The sequence below is a fragment of the Atractosteus spatula genome, chromosome 1, assembly GCF_055471065.1.
Source record: "Atractosteus spatula isolate fAtrSpa1 chromosome 1, fAtrSpa1.hap1, whole genome shotgun sequence".
Taxonomy (NCBI): Eukaryota; Metazoa; Chordata; class Actinopteri; order Semionotiformes; family Lepisosteidae; genus Atractosteus; species Atractosteus spatula.
The window spans coordinates 52,844,249-52,868,660 of NC_142706.1; the positions used below are offsets into that span (position 1 = coordinate 52,844,249).

A 24,412-nucleotide genomic window follows, 5' to 3' on the forward strand; every position below is an offset into this window, starting at 1 on the left:
ATAGTAAGCAGGTATTAATTTGAAAATCATGTGCTTAAACCTTATAAGCTTTGGTACTAAAAATTATTTTCTTCCAGAGATAATCACATTTTCTAAGAGATTATTTAACAAAAGCTCCAAAAAACATGATTTTGATATTGGGGCATTTTGTTCATTGTCAATAAAGGTTGTTTTCTCTCCTTTTTTAGAAATGTTAGTGCACCCTTATCCGAAATGTCTTCACTTGAAGGGTGTCAACTCGATGGGTAGTATTTTTTATTTCACCACCAATGGTGGTGGTTTAGAAATTATCATAAAGTACAGACTACTTCTGGTCTTGGTGTGAGCCCTGACACACCCCTCAGCCAGAAAGCAGATTTTACTAGGAAACAAGGGATTGTCTGCACAGAATGGCTATCAAGGGATTTGAAATAATGCAGGACAATGATGAGAAGTGTTTTTGTACATTTCTATAATGTGTACATGGTTTTCGCTCATGTCTCTGAGTACTCTAATAATATGTTGTAGTCAGCATAGTTCTGTTGAGTTCCTGAATGCATTGCCAATGCTCCTTTTCAGGACCCAGTTTTATAGTATTTAAGGTTATTCATGTCATGTTTCAATAGCTTCTTACGCACGTAATGCTTTTAATTAAAGCCAGCCCTAGAACGTTGAACATGCAGCAGCTTGAACATATCTGAGTAATTTCCATTGTGGTTAAACTTCAGTGTTGTTACACTGGTGCACACGTACTTCTGGAAATGTGTGTCATCTTAAATGTCTGCTTTTTTCTTTTAAAATGCACCGAATGTTGATTTAATTAATTGCAGCACCAAATTATATTATTTTTGAAAGTGTTTTATTACCCATTTTGTTTTAAACGTCATCTATGAGCTGAACATAGCAACACAGGTAATTACAGTATGTTGCTTTAGCATTTTTACAGTTGTGTTTGAAATGGTGCTGTTCATTACCTTCTGGTAACAACATGTGTTGAGGATTTTTTTTATACTGGTAAGTACAGGATATTGAAAACATTCATTTATTCCGGCAGATATGTCTGAGGAGCAAATATTTATATCAGTTATGTGAGCTTTTAACATCTTCAGCGTTCTTCTGCTGTATAAGAGTAGATAGCTTGCATGTTGTTTTAATGAACAGTACATATGAATGGTAAGCTACTGTATAAATGTCTTGCTTATTATTTTTTTTATGTGAAGCTGTATTTCGTAGAGAAGAGCTTACCAACAGATCATGTGCTCAATAGACTTCATTTTTTTTATATTTTGATTTATTATTCTGGGTAGCACAGTAATGCAGTAGTTAGCCTTTCTACCTCACAGTGCTGGGGCCCTGGGTTCAGTTCTGGACTTACAGTATCTGCTATCCACTATCTGCATGGAGATTGTAGGTTCTCCCCGTGTTTGTATGGGTTTTCTCTGGGTGCTCTAGTTTCCTCCCACAGTTCAAAGACATACTGGTAGGTGAACTGGCTTCTGGGAAAACCGGCCCTGGTGTAAGTGTGTGTGTCTGTCCTGAGATGGACTGGTGACCCATCCAGGGTGTACAATGTCTTGTACCCATTGCATGCCCAGATAGGTTCTAGCTACACTGCGACCCTGGATTGGGAAGTGGTAAGTAAATGGATGGATGGATTTATTATTCTGTTTCTACACTTCCCTTCTAACTGGAACATCTGGATCATTTATGATAATCTATGAAAAAACAGAGAAAATGAACTGTATGTGTCTATATAAAAAGCACTTAGTACTTCCATAACATTTATGCTTCTATAGCATATCTATAGTGGCTACTCTAACAATATAGCGTACATTTTAAAACATTTTTTAACAGAAAACAGTTACAATTCTATTTTATTAAGAAGTAGCAAACATCACATTATTTCCACTTCCATTTCTTGCTTATACATGCATTTATAGAGTATGTAACTTATTCATGTGAATGGTACAGAAAACAGTTTGTATTTAAGGTTTTGTTTCGGAAAAGGAATGGTATCTGCGAGGTGGACAGCTACAGTCTGACATTATCTTTATTCATTCTGGGGAAAGAAGCAGTGTGGTTTGCACAGTGGTCATTAAGTGTTCCTCCTACACCATCTTTGCAGCAATTTCACTTTAATCTCAGATTAAGTCTCCCAGAGGCAATGGAAGAATGTTGATATCAATTGCTTCGCTGTAACAGTTTCACAACTTTGCTGATATCCTATTAATTCCAATTGACGTCTGATTGCAGTGCCACATAACATCAAGATAAAAAATGCGCTTTTCAGAATTTGAACAAATGCAATCATTTATTTTATATTTTCCATGGGTACTCCTTTTTTTTGCAACCAATATGGCAAAGGAAGGAAAAGTGGGCATGGAACTGTTTCTGTTTTATTATATTTTTAGATTTTATCTTTGAAGCTTTTAGCAAAGGAAATTGTTGCACAGGGGCACGATCTTGAGAGGGAAACAGATTAGGAACTCTGTGTTCCCAGATGCCTGTGAGCCTGTGCTTTGAGATGACTGTCAGCAGGCAGTGCAGTTGGAGCTGGTGTTTCCTTTGGGGGCCCAGGCTGTTACTTGAAGGAGGTGGAGATTTTCAATCCCACCCAGTCAAAATGCTCTGCTGCCTTTCAGACAGACTCTGAGGTGAAAAAAAAACTAACTCTCCACAGGAAAACCCTGAGACACAATATTCAGCACCTCACAGCAGACATACAAACCAAGTGGGATACTTCTATACTTTGATACTCTGTTAATTACTCATGTGATGTGATACAGATGTCTGGGGGCCTAAGTGAAACTTCATTAGATGGTTCCAAGGGGAAAAGAACATTTTACGAACGGTAGGTGAAAACCAAATGCATTTATTATTTATAAATATATCAGTTTTATTTCTGTCACAGAGCCCATTTACGTTACAGTGATCCTAAACTGTGATGCTAGATGAAGGGCTGTCAGCTAAATAGTTCTTTGTGTACTAGACAGCAGCAGGGACTTTGTTCAGGAGCCAGAATTTTAATTTCAAATCAGGGCAGAGACATGATAAGGTTTTCAAGATATTATTGGGATTTATTGACCTATTGCATAATGGTCTGCTAAAGATTAAAGTCTCTGTAAGAAAGTTAATAGCAAGCCTTACTCTGATACAGTGATTCATTCTGTACTTTTGAAAAGTTAGCACAGCTGAATACTTTATTTGACGTACATTTCCTGAACCTTGTAATAACCCACTGAAAGCAAGACCTTCTTATATAATATAATATATATAATATATAATAGGAAGGAGAAATTATTTTATTTGAAGAACACTAGGTCAGTTATTTGGCCCACAGTACTGTTTCATTGGTTTTATATAGAATGATATTCAGGTGCTTTTACAAAAATACATTCCTATTCTCTTTAAAATATGTTTTGCCCTAGTTCTCTGGTTTTACCTTACTGTTACTATAGTTTTCTATAGTTTCACCCCGTGTTTTTTTCACTTTTCTGTACTGGAACATAATTAAACCACTGTAACATTCCTTAAAAGTACTTATTATTATACCCTATGGGTCAACATAGTACAGAACATTTACTCTATATTAAACTAAAACCATGGGAAACACTATGTACTGTAGGAAAATATTTAAAATATATTTAATATGTTCAATATTTACAGTATATAATTTCTCCTTTTTTCATAACCAAACAAGGTATTTTTCAGAGATCCCAAAACACAGGATTGCGAAATTACTGTCGCTGTTCTAAAATCAGAAACAGAAAGGAAATGGAGATCAAGGAAAACCACACTCATGAAAACTGAGCGAGGGATGTTTTTACAAAACAACAATGAAGAAGTATCCTTCTTTTGTCCAAACAGTCAAACACAAAACAGGCAGTGACTGGACCACTCAGACTAAAAAAGTCAGGAAAGATAGGAAAGTTCAAAATGAGACATTTTTATTAAAGAGAATACGGTAAATTACAGTATTTTCAAGTTTTACTTAATTATGGTAGATATGATTAAATATTGAATTAGGAATTGGTCTCAAATAAAGTAATGTGCTAGCATTCAATTTTATCAATATATTGTTTAAGAACTCTCCTTTCAAAACAAAAAACAACACTGAAGTGTAGTTTAGCATGTACTACGGGCTGCCTGATAGTTTCTAAAAAAACACTCTCCATTATCTGACAAATAAGACAGGATAGATATACAGTAGGTCTACAGCATTTTTAGAACTGTAATATTGAACATGACAGTCCTATCATAACTATTTTGTTAATCATACATTGCATTTAAGGATACAAGATCACATTATTAGTGAATATACGACAGATCACTTCTACAAGCAACAATTTTGAAGTTTTTCAATGAGTTGTACAGTACAGTATATGTACAGTAAAGATCTATAGCACACAAATATCAGTTTTATAGTTTAAATGTTATAGTTTAAAAAGTTTCAAAGTTAAAAATTATTTTAAGGAATAAGGATAATTAATTCTGAAAATTAGAAAAGAAGGTACTTCTTGCTTTAAGAAGGCAAGTTCCTTTGCAGCTCCTCCCTCAAATATTTATTTTAACTAGGTTCTTTTGCATGTTGGCAAACAAATCTATTTAAATTTCAGCTAATGTTTATAAATACTGGTGGTTTGTGCTATTTGCTTACTAAGAAACTGAGTGTTAAATATGTTTGCATTAAGTATAATTGTATTCAGTTTAGAAAACTGTGTCATTTATATGTTGTTTTTCTAATTTCATTCAGGTCATTTTACCAGAGGACTTTGAATTTTCATTGGGTCATTCTTCATTAACGAGGATGGAATCTAAGTTCAGCGTGTTGTTTGTGGCTATCTGCGCTGTGAGTTTTGGAACATGTCAGGCAGATGTTGCCAATGTGTCTTCAGGAGCCGCCAAGGTGGAGAACTTTCTGTTGACCGCTCTTCCGCCGAGCTCCCAGAGCCCCAGCACAGCCCCTTTCAGTAACCGTTCTACAATATTACAAAAGTGGAATGACAGTGTTCCCAGAAGACCGCCCATGTGCAGTTCACAAACCAAAATCCAAGGTTATTTCCAGTACATCAACACGGTGATATCTTGCTGCATTTTTGTCATTGGCATGGTTGGGAATGCCACCCTTCTAAGGATTATCTACCAGAACAAATGCATGAGGAATGGGCCCAATGCACTGATTGCCAGCCTGGCACTAGGGGATCTTATCTACATTGCCATCGACATCCCCATCCATGTCTATAAGGTAGGAATTCATTACATTCTTCCATAATGTTATCCCAGCTTATTTGGGATAGTAATTCCCGCATCCTCTCCTCATTTGTAATAGGCAGTTTGGCCATTAACTACATTTCTAATACACCAATTGGATTTTTAAATGGGTCCTGATGGCTCAGAATGACTCAGTATCCATACTGAAACAACTCCAGAGTCAAATTAAATATGAGACGGATAATGTTGGGTTTATTCTGTATGTTTTGGCTATGACATAATTTGATTGCTAGTAAAAACTTTTCTGGCAAGAGCTTCATAAAATATATGTGTGGTTTGGGCCAAATTACTCACTCAAATCAAGGAACCACTAGGTAAGTGTTTAGTACTGGGAATGTCCACCATACAACCAGAAACAAACAGGCAAAGGGCATGGCGAGGACTGGTAGAAACACTGAACACAGACAACTGAGAAGTTCTGCCTTCTATCTGTAATGCAACTGACGTCAGTGGCACTAGATGGTTGTAGTTGGCATTGATAAATGCATCCGTCCAGCTGTTAAGTTGATTAAAACTCTGGTGGTATAGTGGACCAGTGCAGGACACTGATTCCAGGCTGAAATAAAGACATGAGTGCTTTTTGCCATGTTGGCATGAAATACTGCTGAAATATTAAAGAACTACATTGGAATGGTGTAGATTTACCAATGGGTTGACCAAAGTGCACTTAAATGAACAGTGCTCCAAAATTATATAAAGGGGATTGATGTATGAAAAAAAGAACTGAAATGTGATATCCCCTTTGTTTTTGTTTCAGGGTGAATTTTGAATTATATGTAACTAAATGTGATTTTCTCATTCTGATGTCAGTTTATAGCAGTTTCACTAGATGGCATATAGCATCAACAATACATACAATGTCAGAAGACCAAAAGCTGTTGTTTGTTAGGAATTGCTTGATTAAGTTACCCTGACATATGTTTCAGATTTGTGCAGTGTGTGACAAAATAAAAAGCAAGATGAATCCAAAAGCTGGCATTATTGGTCCCCTTCCACTTTGTAAACAATTTTTTTCCCTTAGCAGACCTTTGCAAACATTATGTTTTTTTCTTGTATTCACAGCCTCTGCCTTCGCCAAATGGCAGATAGATTTCGGACACTTGCAAAATGTCTTTCTTTGCTGATATCTTCAGTACTAAAAAAGTAATGTTCAGTATAGATGCTGTGATTGTTGCTGCACGGAAGCAATTGGTTAAACACTTACACAACGTATCTGGGCAAATGGCAAGTGTTTCCTGTCAGTTGGTGGCACCACCACTAGTGCAGTGATTCCCAGTCTTGGTCCCGGAGGCCAGATGTTTCTGCAGATCTCCTTAAAGCATTACCACCTGAAGAACTGGGAGAAGCTGTTGACTGTTGCACTAACCGGTGCAATTGAGCCAATAATGACCTGCATAAGGCCATAAGAAGTCCAGCTGTACTGAAAACCTGTAGACACACAGGTCATCCAGGACAAGGATTGGGAATTCCTGCCCTTAGTGACTTCATGCTGCAGTGTTTTTGATACTGTAGCTCTGTTCCCAGCATTCATTCCTTCTTTCTTTCACTGAGCCAGCTAATCTCTGTGCCCTTATGAGTGCACATAACACTTTTCCACATGAAGACTCCCAAGTGCACATTTCTGATTATACTTGCATATGTTGTCAGCTTTATATAATTTTATTCTCAAGACGTACAGTAGCAAGGAGTGTAAAAAGTACATGTGAATAGAACAGCCTATTTTCATATCAGAATTAGACAGATAAATCAAAATTTTATCACTAAACATTAGTGAAGAAAATACATGGAAGTCCCACTACATTAAAAAAAGGCTATTAACAAAACCTCAACACAATAAAAGTCCAAAGAAAAATAAATAAATAAAATGTGTATAAATAAATAAAACATCTATGAAACAAGTATTGCAGTTACAGATGTCAACCAGCACTGTGGCAAGCTAATGGCTAAAAGCATCTGCAAAGGGAAATTGGTCTAGTTTCATGTTTTTTTTCTATAACGAATTCCAGTCAGCTGCAAACTGAAAAGAACAACGACCAAAAGCCCAAAACTAATTTAATTAGCTCAGTTGCTGTCAAACTTTATGAGGGAAATAAGTTGTGCAAGTAAAGAAGGGTTTTCCCAATTAGTATGTCACAGATAATAAATCAGTATTTCAGTCTCCGTGTATGAAGAGGAGGCCAATTAACCAAGATGTAAGGACATCTAACATAAAACAGTAGTGTTCAGGCTTCTGGACTTGTAAGTGAAAAGTTTTGGGTTAAAATCTCAGGCATATGAATACTATTGAATCCTTGAGCAAGGTACTAAGATTGTTCTATTTAAATATCAACCTAGAAATAGATGTGAATATGGATAGAAGCATCAGCCAGATGCTTATTAACCAGATACCTATACTAAGGTTTAGTTACAAATCTTGCAGCAGAGTGGTGTAGACCATTGTGCTTCCTTAGTATGGTTTTAGCTACAATGTTATCATTAACATCTCTATCCATCCATTTTGTAACCCCTTCTTTCAACTCAAGGCTATGGGGGAGCCAAAGCCTATCCCTTCAAGCAAAGAGTGCAACACAGAATACACCCTGGACAGGAAGCTAGCCCGTCGTGAGGGAGAAACACAGACACACACACTCACATCAAGAGCCATTGTCCCAGACACCAGTTAACCTACACTGTATCAGTATATTTCTGGAGTGTGGGGAAAAAAACAGGGCACACCGTTGATACCTACCGTAACATAGAGAGAATATAAAAACTCCACATACATACACATACATAGCAGCCCAAACACAGAATTGAACCCTGTGACCCTCACTGCACGACAGAAATGCTAACCTCTGCACTACCACGCCTTCCTATAATCTCCATAAAATAAATATAAGAACCAAATATTGGAATTTGGAAGCATTTTAGTATACAGGTCTGAATGGATATAATTTTATTTCATAAGAAATTAATATGAACTTTTATAAAGTTATTGTGCATCCCAGACAGATATCTAAATATTTCCAAACAGTTATTTTGTTTCACTCGAACAGAATAGTTTCTTAGTCAAGATGTAACTGCAGGTTATGTATTACAAAAGCCCTACAAGATCCTACAGAGCATACAATCAAGTTCTCTCTTAAACATGAATTAAAGAAATGTATGCTCCTGGACTGAAGCTGTTACTGTGGATGGAGATGAGAGTGAGAATTGTGACCGCAATATAGAACTTTGCAGAATTCCTTCTGTCATGGATGGGTAGCAGTAAGTAAAACTAGCACATACTGCACTTGATCTTGAATTTGATTAGATAATTGGAGATAATTGTGGAAACATTTCAGATTTTCTCACTGTATTGAGACCACAGTCACTAAGCCTGTTCAGTAACATTGAAAAAAATGTTAAAATAAATCAGCTGATGAGACAAATTGTAGTGCTACTCTCACTAAGTCTTGCAGTGAGAAGAAGGTAGGGACCAGTCAAAGGTTGAGGGTTGAATTGGAATAATGCTGTCTGCCTGAGGGCATAGGTTTCTATACGGCATTTCCTGAACAGCTGAGCCCGGGCTAACCCCCCATTCCGCCGCTACACATCATATTTTTTTCGCTCTCCTGTCATTCCACAGTTCGTCCCTTCCAACATCCGTGACAGTACCCCCAATGTGTTGTGATAAAACGAGCTATTACTTCTTCAGATATGGGAGACAAGAGAAAATATACATTTAAAAAATGTAATAGTTGGGTTAAAGATTGGAGGTAGGGCAATAGGACAGTTACTGTAGGTATTGACTGTTTCTATGGTGTTGGCTTCACCTACATAAACAATTACACATTATGAAAGGTACCCCTCTCTTTTTTTAAAACTATAGGGCTTGCTACCCTATAGTTAGCACAGTCAAGGGCGGTGTGTAAGGTGTGGATCGGAGGGACAAAAAACAAAAGAGAAAGGAAAGACAGCTGAAGGCAGGCCAACATACGTACAGTCATGATCCTGAGTGCTTATCTCTGCTACAGGTACATCCTGGGCTGGAAACCAGCTACGTACAATGCACAAGAACAGTGACAATTTACACATCCGTAAAACGTTGACAGCATGTCATTGAAATACCCATTTAAAAAAATGTGTCAAAAGATCTTTAAACATTTAATACATCCACCCTGTTTAAGTTATTGTTTTTCTCTTGTTTTGCTTTCTCTGTCCCATACCTGAGACCTGAAATAAATAGAAAATTAATTTTGAAACGTAAAAGGTCCCCGTTGTGCTCTTATGTAATTAGCTCACTGTCTGTAGCTCCTCATAAAAATGTCTCCAGAGTATATCATTATACCAGCCTCAAAACAGGCCAGTACTTTCATCTAGCTATAATGGAATTTTATTAATATATTGTACAGTACAGTAAGTCAATTTTTTGCACATAGATAGACAGCCTTTATATACAGTACGTAATGTACTCCTAAGTGTCTTGATACATCCACTCTGATGACACATATACAACTGTTGTTCATTTATTTAATTTATTAGTTATTTGAGATACCGGTTTGAAGCCCATTGTACAGTTTATAGTCTAACTTTCAATCAGGAGAATAAAATGTAAAAAACTTTTATTGTGAATCAATTTTAAAATTATTAGGGGGAAAGACAGACAAAAATTTGAATTGGGAAGCAAATGTTACCTACTGAGTTATGTTCTTTCTATTGTATTTACACATATAAATTGAAAAAAAATAAAAGTATTTACAAAGCTTTTTTTTCCTTTTGTTTAATCTGGAATCTAGTAAATAATTTATGTCAGATATTACTGTATTTTTTGTTATTTAGAATATCTTTTGAATATAATTGTAATTATAATTATACATAGCATACTATTTTTATATAAATTATAATTGTTGGTTTGACTCAAGGATTTATTTTTTAGTGACCAAAGAATGAATAAAACAAATCAGTTTAATTCCACCTAAAACAAGGTCTTCAACTCTTCAAATCAGCCATTTAAAGATGGATGTTTCGTATCAATTTCTTTCTTAATCCATAAAACAAAAAATAAGGATGCAATATATCTAAAACAAAATATACAATTGCAATAGGTTTTCTAACTACATAGATAATGCTGTTTATACAATAGCACAATATTTGCTGTGTTCTGTCTTGATTTTGTTTAATAACAAGATGACTTTGTACATTTTCTTTTTTTCTTTTATCTTTTTTTATCTTACCTTACAAATAAAAATTTCAGTGGTCTTTGTTAATTTCAAATCTTTTTTTATCCTGTTAACAAAAGTCATGCAGAAATAGTTTCATCCAAGATGTGAACCTGAACAAATTATAACGTATCCTGTTAGAGATTTACGTAGTGCTTGTATTAAGTTGTAATTCAAAACTAATTTTGCTTGTACACTTCTAAAACTAATATCTAAAGAACATACTGTACAACTCCATGAGTAGTAAGAGCTATTTTCTGACAGAATGCAATTTACATCTGTGGTTTATGTTGAGAAACCCGGCTTTAATAGCAGTTTGTTCAGAACACTGGGCTATGAAGGACTCTGGCCAAAGGCAATTAAAGAGCCCTATTCTTCTAGAGACAAAAAGCATAAAACAAAAGATTCATGCTACCACTTGAGTCTGACAAGAACGATTGAATAATCTTTCAAGAGAGAGGTTAGCCATTTAAAATGAATTTTCCACAAACTTTACAAAATTATTCAGCTCATTGAATGCATGCATAAATCATGGCATGGAAGGTGCCATGTCTTGCACAATTCTTATTTTAGCAAGAGTACTTCTAAGCGTACTGATATTATGTCTTACAGTTGTTGTTTTACTTTATTCAGTATACTGTATATTAAGCATTCTGTTTTGACAGGGCATTCAGTATTTTAAAAGGAATTAAAAATGAAATCAGTAAAGTGAATTTACTTCAAGATAAGAGAATACATTTATTGATTGCAGAATATATAAAAAAGAACTTGCCATTCTTTCCATTTTAATGGTTTTTCGATGGTTTACTGTTATAAAACATAGCAGTCGAAAACAGTACTTTTGAACAGCGTTTTTCTGAAGAGATTTTAAAATAAACTTTTCTGAGATTAGAAAATAAAGTAATTTTACTGCTACAGTACATGCATCACAAACATTCAAAGCTTTTGATGTTACTGAAAGTGGATCACTTTGTAAAGAATGTAGCAATACAATTGATGTCACTGCTTTTCCCCTCTTCCATTGTCCTACACACTTCTAATTAAACCACATGCTTTGTGGAAACATAAACACAGGATGCACCACTGAAACATTTCCTTGACAGGCCACAGTGAGTTGCCAGATATCACCCCAGAATGTGATGGCCAAAGGCAATCCCGGAGAAAGGAACACTGCCAGACTAGGACTGATGAAAAAGAGCCCAAGAGGAAAAGGAACATGTTTTCCCCTCAGGACAGACGTTAGTGCCTTCAGGAGGAGGAGAATAATTGCAATTAGTCATGGATGGTTCTGCGGAAACGATTCTTCAATGTCTACAAACTCACAGTATCAATTCTTGCACACATTTAATAGCTGTGTAATCGTTTCCAAGAAGAATAACACCAGCAATTTATTGAGAATGTGAAAGCAGTAACAGATTCTTTCTCCATTATTACCATAAGCAGTAATACCATTTTATTACTTTGCAGTCTTCTTACCCTTGAATGGTTGCACTTAAAAAAGTAAAACACTTTTTTAATTCCCTACCAAACCTAGAAACTGAAGAGAGCAAAATTTCATTTGGGGAATTTGTTAGAAGGTTAGCATCCATGTTATCAAACAGAAAGGGTCACCCACAAGTGAGTGCTTCAGACAGAACTGAAAATAACTTTCTTTTAATCAGCTGAAGGTGGCTTCTGACTTGTATGATGCAACAGCTGTAAGCATGCTTGTACTGATATGTGACTCCTTACTGAAAATGGGATACAGGTTCTCTTTGCTAATGATAACATTTTTTTCTCAATTTCAGCCATTCTCAAACCTTTAGTCTCCAGTATAGGACTCTCTGTAGCTGAAGGAGCTAAATCAGAATCCCCAGTTCTGGTCCTGGAGGCCATGTGTGTCAATAGGTTTTCAGGGGGTCTTTGAGTTTCAGCTCATTGCTGGCTTCATTGGATCTCTTCAGAAGGAAGTGCTTTAATCAGACCTCAAAATGGCAGACACATCTGGCCTCCAGGATCGGGACTGGGGACCCCTGATCTAAATCTTCAAGGATGAGTGGTTGATTGTTCCCCAAGACACATGCAGTATTTTGAACCCAAAGATGACCATGAAACCAATGTTGTTGTTTTTTATTTTTTCTTCCTCACTTAATCATTTTTTCTGTACCCAGATCTTAGAAGCATGTGCAGAAATGTTCAACTTGCCTTTGTTTTTTTGATGGTAATATGGCTCTGTTCTACCCTCAGATTTTGGCACACCGGTGGCCTTTTGATGACTCTTCAATGGGCCTTTTCCTCTGCAAACTGTTCCCCTTCCTCCAGAAGGCCTCAGTGGGGATCACTGTCTTAAACCTATGTGCCCTCAGCGTTGACAGGTATTCATCCTTACTCCCCTTTGCACTTTCAGATGCCCTGAATATTTCAAATCTGGTAGTATCTAAATAGACTCTTACTGTACCCATCTGTGATTCCCAAACTACTAGAAATGCTTCACAGTAAAGCAACAGCATATTCAAAACTCAGTAGCTCCGCCCAAACTTGCAAATGTACAGCTGTATTTCACAATAAACTACAACAAACACCTATTTTCAGACAGGACATAGAAATATAGAATGAATTACAAAACTGTGTCTGCTATAGGTTCTGTAGGTAAAACCATTAATGACAATTATTAATTGATAAAGCAGACTATTTTAGTAACAAATGCTCACATAATTTTTCTAGTTCTTTGAATAATAATAATTATTATATTGTAAATTATATTAAAATAAAGCAGATTAACTGAAAATTTTACTACATATAAGATATACAAACTGTATGTCTGATAAATGAAAGTAGCTACTGTATATAAATATTATAGTATTGTAGCTATATACTGTATAATAATGACCCAGTACCTAAGTAATGCAGTTTTACTTAGTAAACAAACTGTAGTAGATGTAACTGATGTACAGAACTCTTTCCATATATATATATAAATATAATAATATTTTATGTATAATATTCTTATACACAAAATTAAAAGTAGTAAAATACTATACAGTATATAGGAAGGATTACATAAACAAGTATATTGTTTTCTGCACATTGACTTTTTAATTCAGATCCTCCCTATCACCTCAAAATTGGTACTGTCTGGAAAATATATGACTACCCATATTCACAATGCATAACTAATTTTGATAAGAAATATTTAAAGTTTGGGATACATAAGAATAAATAAAACAAAAGACTTTTGACTTAATATGGTAATGTTTGCCTCTGGGTTGAAAGATAAACTAATAAGCTAATAAGGCCTTTGTCCTTAAGATAAGTAATATAGTTTCTAGTTGGATATTTTAGTTGGAGTGAAGAAAATTCCATATTATTGGAACCAGAAGTAAACTGATTATGTGATGTTTCATTGCGTCTAAGTTCCTTGATTTATGTAGTTTTGTTGTTGTTTGGTTTTGTAATTAAAAACACCGGCAGTTTGTGTACAGGGATGTAAACATAGTAAAGACCATGCAGTGTTTACTGTAGGGACTAAATATTTATGCAAAATACTTTTATGAAAACAACAGTGATGCAGTTTATGACATGTGGTTAAATGTTAATCTGATGTGCACAAGAGACAGAGCAGAGCTGTGAAGAGAAATGGCTGACTCCAAGTGAAGAATATCGTACCGAGATGCTAGACCGCGAACAATGTCATTCATTCACTTCCACTGAAGTCTTTGTGGCCCTGAACTGATTACTGTCTCCTTTTTTTCTTATTTTATGAAATGCTGACATTAACTGTCTCCTTTTTTATATAAAATACTAGGCGTTAAGGAAGAAGCTGTGTAAGTGTGAAGACAGTCCAGTATGTCCTCAGTTTATTAAGAACGTTGTACAGCTGTAGGAAGCTGTAGAACAAGAAAAAAATATTTTTTCTATTGTAGTATTTTTGTGGTGAGCTTCATTCCAAGCACTATAAAAAGGTTAGATATGCAATATCCCCTCAGCGTCTTACTGTTTTCTTGCGTTCACTGCTGTAATGTCTGTAATGTACCTTAAAGTGGTCTCAAAACTCTTTCTTTACCCTTTTAACCATCACATTATAAATGGTTACCTGGACATTTCTAATGAAGTATCATTAGGTTCAGCTTACAAGTTCCATAGATGCAACAAGAAACACATGAAGTGAAGTTGAAAGAAAATCTTGGCAAAAACAATACATTGGGAGTTTCTGTAAAGAGATCCAAGAGGGAGATCCAAAATAAGACTAAAGATTTCATCCTAGCTCATCAGCTGCAACATCTTTTAATATTATTTAGCTTTCTTGTGCTCTGCACCAAGACGAGCTGTTTTTCTGGTCATGTGATTGAGTAGTGCCTCAAGGATATTCTTAGTCACAAAAGAACCTTTCAGGTCTACCTCAAAAATATGTTGTTCATCAAAACCTAAGGAAACGTGCCCTTCCTCTGACCTTTCAATAAAAAACAAAAACACTGGGTCAACTTTAACAAGCTGCAGTAAAGATGCTGCCTGAATAATCTCTATAAAGAGCACTTTTAGTTGTGATAATCTCATATAAAACAAAGGAAAGAGACTAATGCTCTTGATCAGCAAGTTCAACAAAAATATATTACACTGAGAGGACACTCAGTGGGGAAATACAAATACACTGGAAATACAAATGGTTCAAAGAAAGTGCAAATCTTTTCATTTCTTGTGATAGTTTTCCTCTGTGTCTTTTGCCGCCTGTAAAGCTATTCAGCAGATCTTAAAGAGAATCAAAGGGAAGAACATTATTTTCTGGTCTGCTGTTTTGTAAACCTTGTGAACAAGTCACCAAAAAACAAATCAATATTGTAAAATGTATTTATAAAAGTGATAAAAGTTTTTATCAAGTGCCATTGTGCTGTATTTGAAGGGCTCAACCATCACATTGAAAGAAAAATCAATTGTAGTAAGATTTAGAAAAAGATAAATATTGTCTGGACATTGATCCGCAGTTAGTAATAATAGAATTGACAGGGAAATTATTCTGTTTAAAGCTAAGAATTTATTAACCACATTCTGTGCTGTTTTACTTCCTACTTACTTAAGAAATAACTAATTGAGAGTAAAGGATCTTGTGTCAGTGAAAGAGTGCACAGGTCATTGCAAGGCTGTTTTTGAGAGATCTATTCTGTGTTGCAGGTACAGGGCTGTGGCCTCATGGAGTCGAGTCCAGGGAGCTGGGATTCCACTGCGGACAGCTATAGAAATCATCTCCATATGGGTCATATCAATCACCCTGGCTGTGCCTGAGGCTATCGTCTTTGACATGGTCCAGTTTGAATACAAAAACATGTCAATCTCAACTTGCATGCTGAGCCCAAAATCCTATCTAATGATGGTAAAACAGATTCATTAATCTAGAATTATTAAAAAGCACATACTTCCCTCTGTATTTTTGATTGAATTGTTTGAGCTGTCATAAAGTTTGGTTCAGATTTAAATTCACAACATGCTATAATATAATGTGGAACTCTCCTAAAGAAACTGCTGTAAAATTAATAAGCATTAATTTTTATTTTTCAGACAAGACTTGGCAACTCTATTCAAATAGAGTTCTGAACATTTCTCAACACATATAATGTTACAATAAAAGGGAATTTAAGTTATTTGTTTAGTTAGTTAATAAACTTGCTTTGGAGTAGTGTCAGAAATGTGTACTTCTTAATTATATTTATGTTAAAAAAACTATAAAATTAACATGCATTGTACAGAAGGGCTATTATTTCATACAGAAAGAGCTATTAAAAATAATCTACAGATTAGTAGAAAGTGTTTATAAATATACTGTCTATAAGTGCTACAAACATTTTAAGAATAATTGAATTGGTGGAAAGTTCATACAGTATATGATTTCAGTTAAGGCCTTTATTTTATCTGTTTTTTGGCAGCATTAACCTACTGTAATAAATTTGAGCAACAGCTTTGCTTTAATTTTGAAGGATCCGTTTCTATTGAATTTATGCCCTCCCTACATCCTTTACAGCTATTCCCACGTGGATTTAAAATGAAAAATGAATTCTCACCTTCCTGAAATAGCATTCGGCTAATATAAGGAAATTGTCAGCAGTATTCAGGAATGTACCCACGCTTGCAAGTACAGAAATTGCATATGAAAAAGGAAAAAGACGTCAAACCTCATTGTTAAAAAACTATAACTTGACATTCATCTTGGGGGTTTGTACTTTTGTACTGTTGATTGCCCTCTTTTACAAAAAAGTCTTTTTTCTGGTTTTGAAGTAGCAATAGGCTCTTAATGTAAAGCCATGCACATTAAACAGCATCTCTAAAGCCTTTTATGCCTTTTTATGGTAAATAAAAGATCACTTGGAAGAACAGCAGCACCAGTAAACTGGGAAGAATTGTAATGACACTGTACAAAAGACAGAAACAATGAAAATATAATTAGGAGACCATTTTGATTTTATACAGTTATAATGTAAAACTATGAAGTACTATAAACTCCTGAAGTCTGAAGTAAATCTAAACAAAAATAAGGATTGTAACTACAAATATGTGCTCAGAAAACATACTAAAAAACATGTATTAATTATATTAATATTACTGTTGTCATTGGTATATTGAAAGAAGAGTTTTTATCAGCAATGAATCACTTAAATTAGGTTTAATTGAGTTTTAGATGTATAGTCTTAATCTTAATTCCAGTGAATTTAATAATTTAATAATTTAAAAATAATAAATCCCACTCATCCCAATATAGCTTCACATCCTAGGGTTCTTTATATACAGGAAGGAACCAACATCATCCAGCCCTGAAGTACAGTACCCACTTGGCAGATATTATGGGCCAGCAGCCCTACTACACAATAGATATGGGAAACATGTTTTGCCAATTGAAACAATGTAATGACTATTGACTAATGTACACATTTGCAAAGCAGACCCATATGTTCAGAGATGGCACGCCATTTGCTATCTGTTAAAAAATCATGAATAATACTGCCTTAACAATTTAAAACACAAAGGAAACATACTGTACTTAGAATTTGATATACTATACAGTATATCAGCTCAGTAGACAAACAAAATCTCCTAAAGTAGATGAAATATTGATGGGTACCATGTTGTAGTCTAAACACAAAATGTTGCAGGTTATGTATTTAAAATCTAATACCCTACATTTTATTGTACCTGCTAAATGAATGCACTTTTCATTCAAATTGTTTTCCCTTTCTGTGGACTTGCAGGCCTCCTGTGAGTATTGTAGTCTTGATTTAATTAATTTGATAGGAAACATCACATTCAAAACTTTGAGATTAATTTAGTTAAACAAACATGGATAAAGAATCAGTGGTGGAATTTCCATGTGTTCAATTTTCTTGAGCCAAACAAAAAATGCCCCAAATCCATCTGCTCCTCCAAGGATGGAATTTGATTGCTCTGCACACGAAGACCCAGTGTTCACCAATGCTCTGTTTGGATACAGAGTACTCATACTTAATGTCTCCAACAGCATATTTGCATCTACAGAAACAGCAGTTTAGATTTCATTTTGCTTTTCAAACTAAAAAACATAAACTGTTTCCAGTATTCAGAGAAGATCTTGCGGATCTCAACGTCTTAATTTGCTTCTGCAGACCTATGTGAACGTGAAGGACTGGTGGCTCTTTGGATTCTACTTTTGTGTGCCTCTGGCCTGCACAGCCTTTTTCTACACTCTCATGACGTGTGAGATGCTGAACCACAGGAATGGGAGTCTGAGAATCGTCCTGAGCGAACATCTCAAACAGGTACATCCTCCAGCAGTTACCACTGATCATTACAATGCATGTTGAACTGAAATGACAATGGACGTGGAAGGACAGACAGTATCCAAAAGGTTTCCTCTAACAGAACAGACATACAGGACACCTTTGTAGCTGTTGTTTTACTGCTTCCTTTCTTGCTTTCCATCCGTAAGAAGAGTCCTTCGCATTTGCCATTTTCCTGTTGTGACATCCCACCATTGGACAATCATACATTGTATAAACTACAACATTGTATACACTTCATAGTAATAATAATGAAGAAGAAAACAATAAGAAATGTTTTCAATCCATATTTAATATCATTATTGACTTTATTTATTTTAATGTCTACAAAAAAGTGTTCTCACTGAATTATCTATGTTTTCATTTTCCATGGGCTGCAGAGGCGTGAAGTGGCCAAAGCCGTATTTTGCCTAGTTCTTATTTTTGCACTTTGCTGGCTCCCACTGCATATAAGCAGGATATTAAAAAAAACAGTGTATATTGACACCGACAAAGGACGATGTGACCTGCTGAAGTAAGTGCTGCTTTTATTATGACAATTTTTAAAATAGTTGTTATGAGATATAGTAAGCAGTGTTAATGGAATTAGAATACCCATATAGGGTTTTTACTTTCTGATTATGTTGTACACCTACAAAAGAATAATCAATCCCCCAAATTATGTAAGATTAGAAATAGATTATTAAATTGTGTTTTATTAAACTTTTGAATTCATTTAATTTTTATTGATTTTTAATAAAAATCATTTAATTAATTTTATGTTTTGTTACTTTTAGATACCCTAGGAGTTATATATACTGTAAGTTTTGTCACTGTAGATTTACTTCATAATGTATTTGATTTGGGTTTTGGGAGTATAGAACTAATTTTGGGAGTATACAGTAGCTACCTAGCCATCCTGTTATCCAAATGTGCTAAATGGCCTGAATGGCCTCCTCCTGCTTGTAATTATCTTAGTAGACCTATGTTTGAATTATTATTTTATCAAATGTTATGTTTGTGAAATTCATTCAATATCTGTTTTGGACATTGCTTCCTATACATAAAAAGTACCATCTGAAAACAAAATCCAAATATGCAACTCAGTATGGTATACATTAAAATCATGTAAAATTCATGTAATTCATGTAATTTTGACACCTGAAGAAGGCTCCACAGCCGAAACGTTATGTTTTCTTTTTTCTCTTTTCAGCATGGAATAAACCTATTACTTGTTCCTTTGCAGCCTACGCATGCTGACGCAGCTACCCACCTGAACTAATTTTTAATGTTTTTTTTACTCTTTTACGTATATAGTGTCTCCCAAAACATATACACAGTATATACCTAGTAGAAAAGATTGATGCTACTAAATATACAGTATTTGAAAATAATACTTTCATATTTCTATTTTGGATTTTTTTTGTCATTAATAGTACTTTCTCTTCTCTGTTTCAGCTTTCTATTGATACTCGACTATGCTGGCATTAATTTGGCAACTGTGAACTCCTGTATAAACCCTATAATTCTGTATTTGGTGAGCAAGAAATTTAAAAATTGTTTCAAAGTAAGTAGTTTCTTTCTAAAATACAGTGGGTCATTCTCCTCTGTTCGTTCAACCCTTTTCTGAAGATAAATATTGATTTCTTGTTGACGGGTGACTGTATTTTAAATGATATCCACACTAACACATTCCTTTCACAAAATGTAAACTCGTTCAGTGATTTATAATGTCATATCTGAGAAGAGGTCACCAACTCCACACATTCCACCAGTGGACGTGTGGGCGAGAAAAAACACACATCTTATAAGCTCAGAGATTAGCATTTCCCAGGAGAAGTGTATTCCTTTTAAACTACAGCGGTAGAAAACTTCAGAGCACCTTTTATGCCATTTCGAGACATGCTTAACAATAAGCTTCGATCAATTAAAACAGGACTCCTGGGCAGCTTTGTTATTAATTTGTAATAAACTACAGAACTGTACATACCCATTATATAGCAAAAACAGATTAGAAACACTTTGCAGTCCCATTCAAAAGCAAAATAATGGTAGTTCTCAAATTTGAGGGTTATGGGAGTTTGGAGTTTGGAATAGGATTGCGTGAAAATGGAAGAAACTGCCCAGCTATGTTTTTGGATAGCAGAATGAGACCTTCGGATCAAATAGCTACTAACTACCAAAGGGGCTGGTTGGGCCCAGTTTGTCTCATTTGTCATATGTAAATGAACTATGCTCACTGTGACTTTAAGCCTCTGCTTTATAACAAAATCAATACTGTTCTGTGGAATTGTTTTCTTTATAACAACAAACACTGTACAAAATGCAATTTTATTCAAGTTTCGTATTTTAAGAAAAGTCCTCTCTAGAAGATCATCCCACTAAGCTTTTGCATAAAAAGTGAATATTACTGTACCTTCAAAACAGTGTGTATAGACCAGTACTTCACAAACAACATTTATGAACATTATAATCAAGTTGGGCAAATGAAGCTATCATTGTGTTTACACTTCAAAGTAAACAGTATTTCACACGTACTGATGTTAAATAATATTTCTTTTTAAAACAGCCATTATGAATCAATAGACATTTTCATAATGCTTCTGTATTAATGCCTCTGTTTCTGAATAAATACTGGAATCCATTACACAAGTTTTTTTTTCATAACATCACACTGCTGGGTTGCAGAGCTTTGAATTTAAGTTCAATGAGATCTCACAGTGCACAGCTGTGGAAGGATAACAGGGCTGCAGGGGAGTGACCTCTCCAAAGATAATATTGAGCTTTAAGTTGACTACATGATTAGAAACTGATCAGACTGAAAATAAACCTTACTGACATCTTCACTATAAATAGAGCCCTATAACCCACCTCCCTATTGAAACATCATGCACTAGGTGGTAACTCTCTAAGACACATTCCACTGTTGACACTATAGTTATTTAAGGCACTACCAGCAGTCCGATACATTGGATCTTCTTTCCGCTGATATGCCCATTAATAAATAATTGAATTTGTAAGCACATGCCTTGTAAGGCCTGAAAACATGGAAATCACAATGGACAGCAAAGAATTTTCTCACTGAGCAAAGATTTGCTTTGAACAAACCTGACACCAACTACACATGTCAGTTCCTTAAAGCTGTATACCCAACTAGTGTAAATTAAACTCACACAAAAATGTAGCTCTCAGCTCTTCACCGATTGCTTAATTATGTTTCTTAAGTGTATATTTGATTCATCCTTTTATCTTGCAGTCCTGTCTCTGTTGCTGGCGCTATTCGGGGAATCTGATAAGCAGTATGGTGCCTTTGAATGGGACAAGCATACAGTACAAAAACCAGGAGCCGAACAACCACAACCCTGATCGCAGCTTGCGCAAGGACAGCGATAATTGAATGGATCTGTCTGGAGCACACTCTTCAGCACAGAGTACCAGCATGGCCGGCAACTGTGCTTGGAGAGAGGATGGAAGTTTCTTCCTTGGGCAGCTTAAATGCACTCAGCTTTTAATGAAAGCAAAAAAAGCCACAGAACAAAGGACACATTGACTCTGTAATTGTGGCACCTAATAAATCCAGCAATTTCAGGATCTGACATCAGATGCAGGTCAATTTGTTACAAGGCTACAGCTGTTTGGAGAACAAGGAGCAGCTGTGGATTGTATTGTACACTTTAATATATGAAGTAATACAAACAAATATATTTTCAGTATGGGGTTAAAACAAAAGTGAAAGCCTGTAACACTGTTTGTCAATTCAGAAAAACAAAGTTGGACACATCTTACAGCTGTCTTACTCGGTTGAGTACTGTAGCTGAGGTGTATCTGGGTCGTTCATATCAGTCATGGGATGTTACATTCCTTCACCCCACAAAATGGATGGCAGAATGCCATAATGGAGGAAAAGGAGCAATGGACTGATCACCTAGCTGAGGTGCATCACAGCTGATTTCTCAAAACCAAGTCATTTCTTTTGCAAGGGAAAATCACTATAAATGATACATACATTCTTTAATGACTGAAAAGAGTGTTTGGTGGCTAATAACTCATCTTGCATATGAATGAAAGCATTTTCTGGAGGCAAATCAGGAGTATTATACCAAAAATAGTATTAATAGTGTTTTAAAATTGTAAATGCTTTGCTGAAAACATACATTTTATGCGGATAATCCAGTATATCATTTGTCTGTGCTCAAACATACCTTTCTCCCTCACAGAAAGCAAAGGAGAAACAACACACTGTTTGTTACACCCTTTGAACGAAAAGGTGGCATATTTCACCTTGATAATCCCAAAAACCCATTTCTATGTTTGAGAATTAAGTCCCCTTTATCTACAGTATGCTGAAAGAAACTCTGCTAACCTGGTACTGATTTCTTTATCTATACTAGGAAAGTTTCTTTTTCTGTGTCCTAGTATTTTACCAGAAAGTACATAATAGGACAGATGTATTGTCCATTATGAAAGCAGATGGATGAGGTTTGTGTTTTATGAAACCTTAAAAACTGAATACCACTTTCCATAAGAAGATCACAACTGTATTTGTCTTTTATATTACTCTAAATTGCCCTTAAAATGCCTCATTTAGCACGTGGCAACAAACAGAAATAAAATGAACAAAAATAACAGCATGTGGAATCTCTGTTGCCATTCCTAAAGCAGGACGTCACTATTGAGCTTCCTCATATCCATGTGGAATCATCTATTCGCTCATATCACGATAAGTGAAAGTGCTGGAAATTGTTAAAAAAAGTGAAAAAATGCAATTACTGTATGAGGGAGAACATTTTTATGTTTACTTATTTGTGTTTAAACCAGTTTTTATTTTATTGTGTTATAAGCTTTTTGCTGTCTGCTAGTTGAAACTGGTGGAAACAAGGATTAAGTCATTTGACATCAGTTTTATGAAATCATTGGTTAAATAAATATAGAGAGATTACATCTGTGCATGCATGTTTGAAGGTAAACTTTCTGCCATGATCATTAATTAAATCGAAATTGCCTTAACACTTATTGAATGGAATGAAAGGCATTATATAGCGGAGTATTTTTTGCTAGAAGATTCAGAAAGTAAAGAGATCAGTTTACTCCAAAGTGTTTATTTTCTCAGGATTACCAACAGCAGCATACCTTAAATCTGAACCTTAGAAATGCTTGAGGATATGTTTCATCAAGTTGGTTACTTTGATATTTTGTGCTTTAAAACATGTTTTTGACACTTTAGTAAAGCAATGATATAATTTCCTCATTAAAAGAAAAAATTAAAATGTAAATGTAAAGTTATGCTTTGTTCATGTTTGTTCATTTTCCATATTAAAGCGCTGATGATTTCATAATAAGATTTTATTAGTTAAAACAGATGTGACATTTAAAGCTGTTTAAACTTTTTGTTTTAATTGTATGGTAAAGTGTATTATATCTGTCTATCTAAAGACTTTAAGGAAATAAATATTTGTTTTCAGTTTTCTAAAAATATTTTTGGGGGTTCAAGAAATTAATCTGTGTAACATCTGGTAACCTGACTCTGGAAATGCTAAAGCTTTAAAAAACAAAGTACACAGCACTATGGCTGTTTGACTTCATAGATTTCCGGGCCATACTGTATGTGTCAAATGTGAAGATGCGGACATCTGTGGTTTGTGAGATACAGTGGTTCTCAACCCTTTGCCTGGGGGAGAACTGTTATTGCTGGTGTTCATACCAATTCTGCTCTAAATCTCCAAAGTGATGTTTGATGACTTTAACAGATCAGCTTGTTTTTTTCAGTTTTTGATTAACTTCTATCTGCATTTATTTCTGGGTTCCAAAAACACCCCACTTTTAGGGAATAGTGACAACATACAGAATTTTGCACAGCCACTCAGCTTGCTTGCCCATATTTTTGACTGAACAGCTCTTAACAGGTGAACAGTTTAGGTTGAGAAATCACAGGAGGGAATACTTGGCTTCATATATTCCCACTAAGAACTTGTTTTCCTTCTGATGAGGTCCCACTAGATACATTTCAATACACCTGAATAAGGGGAGTTCCAGAACACATAAATTGGTATAAGGTTTTTATGAACTACAAATACTACCCTCCCTTTTAAGAGACTATCTAAAATTACTTTCTGAACAGAAAATTTAAGTCAGTAATCTTTCAGTTTAGTTTAAGAAATTGGTTACAGCAAAAACCAGAGTTCTCAGTGGTCTCAGTGGTCTATGACCTAGGTTGGGAATCATTGCTTT

At 35.1% G+C, this 24,412-nt stretch overlaps 1 protein-coding gene across 1 annotated transcript; it reads left to right on the forward strand.

Moving 5' to 3' along the window:
* The first annotated feature begins 2,703 nt into the window (after nucleotides 1–2,703).
* Nucleotides 2,704–23,657, forward strand: ednraa (endothelin receptor type Aa). Its single transcript, XM_088910485.1, has 8 exons — nucleotides 2,704–2,830; nucleotides 4,733–5,224; nucleotides 12,657–12,784; nucleotides 15,576–15,774; nucleotides 18,032–18,184; nucleotides 18,586–18,719; nucleotides 19,643–19,751; nucleotides 21,441–23,657. The coding sequence occupies exons 2-8, from the start codon at nucleotides 4,787–4,789 to the stop codon at nucleotides 21,579–21,581; spliced, it is 1,302 nt and encodes a 433-aa protein (XP_088766611.1). The 5' UTR covers nucleotides 2,704–2,830; nucleotides 4,733–4,786; the 3' UTR covers nucleotides 21,582–23,657.
* The last annotated feature ends 755 nt before the right edge of the window (nucleotides 23,658–24,412 follow it).